The sequence below is a fragment of the Crocuta crocuta genome, unplaced genomic scaffold (genome assembly GCF_008692635.1).
Source record: "Crocuta crocuta isolate KB4526 unplaced genomic scaffold, BGI_CrCroc_1.0 scaffold70, whole genome shotgun sequence".
NCBI lineage: Eukaryota > Metazoa > Chordata > Mammalia > Carnivora > Hyaenidae > Crocuta > Crocuta crocuta.
Window position 1 is genome coordinate 11588185 of NW_027528417.1, and position 7669 is coordinate 11595853.

The 7669-nt window shown below is 37.8% G+C and overlaps 1 protein-coding gene across 1 annotated transcript in view; it reads left to right on the plus strand.

The window, feature by feature from the left end:
* The window catches only part of GMNC (geminin coiled-coil domain containing), a 41672-nt gene extending 37560 nt beyond the window's left edge, over positions 1 to 4112 (plus strand). Inside the window, exons 10-11 of the mRNA XM_077754520.1 lie at positions 1658 to 1774; positions 3492 to 4112. Of these exons, the coding sequence (XP_077610646.1) occupies positions 1658 to 1774; positions 3492 to 4112 (738 nt within the window). The remainder of the gene's footprint in view (positions 1 to 1657; positions 1775 to 3491) is intronic.
* Positions 4113 to 7669: the final 3557 nt, after the last annotated feature.

Here is a 7669-nt window from a genome sequence, read left to right on the forward strand (position 1 = left end):
CAAGCGTGGTTACCGTCTGTCCCCATACGGATACACTACTGTCATGCTACTACAATATCATTAACTGTCCCTATGCTGTGCCTTTATTCCCATGACTAGAAGCCTTTATCTGCCACTACTCTTCACCCATGTTGCCGTCCCCTGTTTCTTTCCTCCTCACAGCCCTTAGTTTATTCCCTGTATTTATAGGATTCTGCCTTCTGTTTGCTTATTCGTTTTTTTTTTTTTAGATCCCACAGATGAGTGAAATTATACGGTATTTGTCTTTTTCATCTGGTTCATTTCACTTAGCAGGCAGCTTATTCTTTTTTTTTTTTTTTTAATTTTTAATGATTTATTTCTAGGAGAGAGAGAGAGAGACAGCATGAGCAGGCGAGGGTCAGAGAGAGAGGGAGTCACAGACTGAAACAGACTTCAGGCTCTGAGCTGGCAGTCAGCACAGAGCTCGATGCGGGGCTCGAACCCACGAACCGCGAGATCATGACCTAAGCGAAAGTCGGACGCTTAACCGACTAAGCCACCCAGGCGTCCCGCAGGCAGCTTATTCTTAACATCACCCCTTAATATTACCTTGCTTATTTTCCCTTGTTAAATTCGTATGTTGACTTGCAATTTAGAACCAAAGTGGGTGAATGTCCACAGAGGTGGACAGGAAGATAGGTGATCAGGGTCACAGGGAAGAAAACAAAAACAACAAAGTCAACAACAATGACCAAAAGCCTCTCGGGGGCCCTGTAGTCAGGACCTGAGTGCGCACATTTTAGTTGTGTGACTTCTTGAATCGTCTTTTTCCATACCTATGGAGTTGAAATATTTATGCTGCCTTCCTCAGGGGACTGTTGCAAAGACCAAATGATATATATATTGAGTGTGATAGTATTTAAAACATTTTTTTACATTTATTTATTTTTGAGAGACAGAGAATGAGCAGTGGAAGGGCAGAGAGATAAGGAGACACAGAATCCAAAGCAGGCTCCAGGCTCTGAGCAAACGTTCAACACAGAGCCCGATGCGGGGCTTGAACCCATGAACCGTGAGATCATGACCTGAGCCAAAGTCAGATGCTCAGCTGACTGAGCCACCCAGGCGCCCCGTGTGATAGTATTTTTAAAGCATACATATAGCTCATCACTTGGAGAGGGATGATGATTATAAAGTTTCTGCAAAGATTGCTTCATTTTTCACGTTTTATTTGTTGTCGTTCCTGAGAGAGTAATTTGATCTAATAGACATACAAACAGATCAATCTGAGGATGAGGGACCCTAACCCCCCCTTGTTTTTCTTCTTTTCTTAATGTGCAAGGAAGGAGTCCAGCGAAACCTTTCCAAATACCTTTTTCTATATTTAAACAGTTGCAGGCAGCTCATTTTCCTACATACCTTTCCGATTCCCTTGTGGTTGCAGTCTTAAAAGTCATATAATCTCTTCAAACACTTTGCAATGAATAAGAAGTTCAGAGCACAAAACTGAACAATCAGGTGGTAGGTGGGTGTAGATTGGATTGAGGCGTTAGAGGACGAGGGCTCTCTGGAGGTTGAGTTCGTAAAACAAATAGAATAATAATCAAGTTTAAGCAGGTTAAGGATCAGTGGCGTTATTATAAGGTTACAAAGTCAATATAGTAGAGCAGCCTTCACCATTGTATGCTTTTTGCAGCTCCAAGATACTCTGGTGCAGAAGGAAGAAGAACTTGCTAGGTTGCACGAAGAGAATAATCATCTGAGACAATACCTGAATTCTGCTTTGGTTAAATGTCTTGAGGAAAAGGGCAAGGTAGGTATGTAACTATCCCCTTTATAAAAACACAGCAGTGACTTGAGAATGGAGACCCTTTGGGTAAAACTGCTTAAGTAACTGTAGACGGTGTTCTGAACAGCCTGGGTTCAAATGCTTTTCTAGGTTAGATGGAGTTTTTTGAAGGAAATATGGCACTTGCATATTTTATGCAATGTTTATGTACCACTTTTTGGAATTATCTAGACTGCAGATGGTAGCCATATATTACAGCAGAAGTTGCTTAAGAATCAAGCCAGTCAAGGGAATCGCGAAGACAACAGAGGTTAATCAGAAGACAGAGCTAAATAGATGGAACACTGCAGTGGGAATCAGATCTGAAAGACACTCGGTTCTTCTAATTATCAGATTGACTTTCGGCAAATTGCTCTCTCACTTAGCCTCGGTCACCTTCATCTGGATATGCACAGCCTAAAAGATCATTTAGCAATCTCCCCGGCTCTAAAATGTTATGAATATGGCTGGAGCCCTGATTTCTTGAGTGACAGTGCTATATCACCAATTACATTATCTTAAATGGGTTTTTTGGTGGTGGTGTTTTTACTTCTAAAATGGACTGTATCTAACTTGAGGACAAATAGCTGCGCATAGTCTCTTTCCATTCTTCTTTCTTTCTTTGCGTTTCATATTTCTGTTACCTTTTTGCCTTTCTGTTATAACTATTGCTTCTGTCATCAATCTTTACCTTGCTTCTAGACAAGCTACATTATTTGATATTATTTAATTTAAATTGGTGATGCTTCTTACCAATTTTACTGAACATAACAGTTCTGAGAAGAAAAGAAAAGATACCATATCTGACTCCTTTACAATCCAGTCAGCTTTGTTAAGAAAGGGAGCACATTTCACAGTTATTAGCATGGGCTCCTTAGTCCAGCCACCATTTTGTAAAAAAAAAAAAAGGACATTTATGAAATTCGTAAATGATATTGATTAGGCAGGCTTTTTTCTCCCTTTTTACCAATTGTTCAAGATGTAGAATAATACATATCACGTGAAAGTGTTATGAAAGTTAATAGAACAAGAAGAAGCAGTGATAGCTACTGTTTCAATCAGTTGCTCTGTCTAGGGTCACATGGCTTCGATTTAATCTAGGCTGCGTGATCCTTAGCAAGTCGCTAATATGCCTGCGCCTCAGTTTCCTCACTAAAGAAGGTTCTTATAGTCCCTATATAAAATGACCTTATGCAGGTAGCCAGTGTTCGGTGCATGATAGTTGCTATTATTGTCACCATTATAATAATTACTTCCCTGAGTTGAAAATTTAAAGACTTTATTTTTTCTTTCAACTTTTAAATGATTAGTAAAAAAAAAAAAACAGCATGAATTGTGGTTTCCAGGTGGCAACTTGTCCTTATAGATTTTTTTTTTAGATAATTTTTTTTAAATGTTTTTATTTTATTTATTTCTAGGAGAGAGAGAGAGACAGTATGAGCAGGGGAGGGTCAGAGAGAGAGGGAATCACAGACTGAAACAGGNTTTTAATTTAAGAACAAGTTAATCCAATCACTTTTGTTCGTGTGTATGAGAGAGAGATAGAAAGAGAGAGAGAAAGAGAGAGAATAGAATTTTAATCAAGTTTGCTAAGGAGTTAAAGTGACAAGGAAATATTTGAAGGAGTTTTAATTAGACAACAGTAAAGAAAATGATCTTCCTTGACTATCTGACTGTATATTTTCAAATACTACTTCCCTAGAAACTACTGTCATCAGATGAGTTCTCCAAAGCATGTGGAACATTCCGAAAGGGAAAGAGGAAACCTAAAGAGCAAAGATACTTTCCTCCTGAGATCCCCCATCACAAAAATGCCAAGAGAAACCTCTCCAGTGAATTTGCTAACTGTAAAGAACAACCTGGGCCCCCTGTGGATCCCTGGGTTCTTCAAACACTTGGATTAAAAGACCTCAATACCATTGATGACACTTTATCAGCTAACTACAGTGCCCTCGCCTCTCCTCCCAGAAGAATTGCCAGCACGTTTCCCCAGTTTCCAGATAATGCAGTCAATTATGGGAATATCCCCAGGGAGGACCTGCCAATTGACTATGGAGGTGACCGAGCAACCCCCTCACATAGCACTGCCAGGCACGGGGAAGATTTCCACTTACTTTCCCAGCTTTCGGATGCACCAGGAGAGCTGCAAACCCCTCCTTACTACACATCTGATGTGTCCCCCAATAAAACAGAGATGGCCTTCTCCACATCCCTGAGCCCTCACTGTAATGTGAAAACTCATTCCTTCCACCAGGGACAAGCCTTTGTGTGTCGAGATGAGGAGGGAGGCTGGAAGTTCACCTGGGTCCCCAAGCAGTCTTAGTGACCCCTGCTCTATCACAAAAGACTGCCATCAATTCTGTTTACGAAGACCTCTCTTGCACTTGAACCTGACTATTTGGAATACGGAAGCTATTACCCAGACTGTCTCCTGCCACTTGAAATGTCAATCTCAATTACCCACTGAAATCTGCAAAGAACAGCTTCCAAGAATCCATGATGAAACATGCTTACTCTTCTTTCACCTACATTTGACTTGTTTACATACCAATACCTGCTGTTGACTTCCCCCCTTTGCCCTGTACTTGAAAAGGTATTTTCCAATTGCCTGAATACTTCTTTGAGGCCTGCATATGCTCTTCCAATTATAACAAGTCTAACAGCTTTTCTCCTTTCATCAAGCAGTTTCAATGTTCACAGCCTCCACCCTCTCACTTTGACCCCTCTCCTGCTTCTCTTTATTTCTGAAAACTGCCTCTAGAGTGAATGCTGTTAGTGCTCCAAGAGCCTGTTATTGAGTGTTCAGATAGCTGGAGTGGGGTAGAAGGAAGCCTCTATGCCCATCATCATTCCCGAAGACATAATGTAGATGTGAGCAGTGTTGTAGGTAGTGCAGTTCAGTAAGTTTAGTGCCCTGTGATAGAGTTGATAAAGAGGCTCTTCAAAGAGCTGTAACTCTACTGAATGAGAAATACTGCTGATAAATAAAAAGATTTAAGAGAATTAAAATGACTTCAAACTGTGCCATTGTACATCAGCTTCTATAGGCACCTGACATTGCCTCTTTAACCAACATGGCTCAAAGAAGAACTCGTTTGAGGGATGTTTGGTAACAACAAGTCATCATCCTAATTGCCTAGATGCTGTCAAGCTTCTATTCCTGGAAGTATAGTCTAGCCCAGCTTTGCCATTGTCTCTCTCATTCATTCACTCATTCATATAATCATTTTTTTCCCTCATTGGCCCATGCAAAATGTGTATAGAATACTTCTACCATGTCCCAGGCACTGTGCTATGTGTGGTGATAAAATGTGAGCAAGGTACACCTTGTGGCCACCCTCATGAAACTTAGAGCCACTTTTCTGCTATGACCTTGAGAAATCCCCTTCTCAAGTGCGAAGATTCCGTTTTCCTGGCTGCATAATACAGAAGCTGGATGAGATCATCACTAACATTCTATACATTGAGGCTGGGTCCTTCAGTTTTACTCCAACACTGCCATCCTAACTCACTATTCTATTCAATTTTAATAGACACTATACATATATTGGGCAAGCTTTACATAAAATTTTTTAAAATGTGAGTCATTTGTAGTTCTCACAAGAAACTGTGTTCTCATCACAGTATTCCTTTTCTGGTATGAGCCCATTTGGCAGGTTAATTCAGTCTAACTATGTGAGAGTAAATTGCACCTAACAAATAGAAATATATTAATTTTTAAATAAGTGTGCATAGATTTAATGCAAATTTATGATGTCAAAGATTTCTTTTTCTAAATTAAAAAATATATATACTCTTAGTGCTCATGCTAGTTCACCTCAAGCTCTCTATCCTTGCCAGAATAATTTACAATCAGTGGCACAGGGGTATAGCTCAGTGGTAGAGCATTTGACTGCAGAATAATTTACAATCAGAGACGTGCACCTGTGTTTTTTTGGAGAAAACTACAGTTAGTGATAAAATCCACCATGTTGAACCTCTTTCCTGTTTTTCTGTTTTTCACATCTCACTAAGTCATGTTGTACCATCAGTGCCCGAGAACATGAGTGTGCCATTTGGAATTTTTTGTAACCAAAACATGACTTTTGTTGTGGTTTGGTTTTTGGTGTGTTTTTGTGATTGTGAGCAAGCAATCTATTTTATAAAGTTTTGTTACCACCTCGTTTTCTTTATAATCCATAAAGGAGAATCTCAGAAACTAACTAATATTCTTCAGAGTATTTTCATGACTTAGGAAGAGATAAAACACATTCTATTTTCTAAAAACAAAACAACAATGAAGTGCCTTTTACATTGCAGTATCTGTGCCCCTGGTGGGTGAAATTTATCTTTTTAAAATAACAAATTTAAGAATTAAAATTAAAGAATTAAAACTGATGGTAGCTTAATACAGTCGGAATCAAGAAGGCAACATAACTACTTTAAAAATCTAAGTGATCAAGCTGTAAAACAAAATTGATTAGTCAACAAATATTTATTTTGCACTTTTGTGTGCCTTATCATGTGTTTTGTATCATGAGTAAACACCGAGGCTTAGCAGGTTGCAGTTGGTCAACAAAACAGAGCCTCACAACATGGAATAGTTTTAAAATGAAACCTAGCCTGGTTTAAAGACATTACCGCACACTTGTAAATTACGGTAACTTGCTTTGGCTTATTCCATGAATGAAAGAAAGTTACCACCTCTTCTTCTGACCATATCTACAGAATTTGATATTTAATTGCATCATGTATAAAAAATTATTTTGTTGATGTTTGAGAAACTGGAAATTTCTCTCACCTGCGTAGATGTTCTAACTTTTATGGTTTTACCATGCCACTTCTTAAACCACAGTTAATATTTTATTAATGTCCAATGAGAAATAAAAACTAAATACCTTTGTGATTGTGATGAATATCTTTATATTGTGTAGCATTTTCTAGCAATTGGATTTTCTTCTCCTAGGTTTTGACTGTAATCCTATTTATTGATTTGTACCTCTTTTATATGATGTATATGGCCAGACCAATCTTCAGCATTTAGGGTTTAACAGTTCTTTTCCTTATCCAGGATATATTAATGAGGCTTTCCGATGTTAAGTAGGCTAGAGTCAAGTGCATTATAGGCCCAGCACTGTAGCCTCCCATACATACTAGCATCCAGCATCAATTTTTAAATTTTGATGATATTTCTTATGTTCTCTGATCATCTGAAAATAAATCCTACCTATATCTCACTAATATCTTGAAAATCAGGGCATTTGGAAAGCCTCGGTTATTCAGGTGACATATAATGAATGAGATTAAGAGTGCAGTGATGCTAAACCACAATCTTGAAAAACTGGAAGAAAAAAACAATCTGTGGAAAAAATTGCTCTATTTTCTCGATTTCAAAAAAACCAAATTTCTTTCAATGTAACAAATGAATTCAATAACTAACCTACATCACAGGCTCAAAGGAAAAAGTGTAGAATTTAGACATCCAGTGATGATTTTTTGTAAGTTTATGTCTTGCCTATAAAGTCAGAATATGCAATTTTATATTTGTTTCAGTTTACCAAAAGATTCACGTGGGCAAATATTGGATGTATCATTTTTTCTTTCCTTTTCACAAAACCAAATAAAATTGGTTTACAACCTACAGATGCATGGTGTAAGTATATTTCTTAACATATTTGTCATATTTTTATCTATATTTTTGTTATGGGAACATCACCAGACATCCAGTTATAACTTATGTTGGATAGTCTATAAATGTAAAATATAATTTAACATTTAATATTTTAAATGACTTTGATTTGTTTGTGATTGAAAATATTTCTAATTATATGTGAGTTAATTTTGTAATGAATTCATGTCTAATAAATAAATGGTAAAAGTTTAAGCCTACTTTTGTCCCTT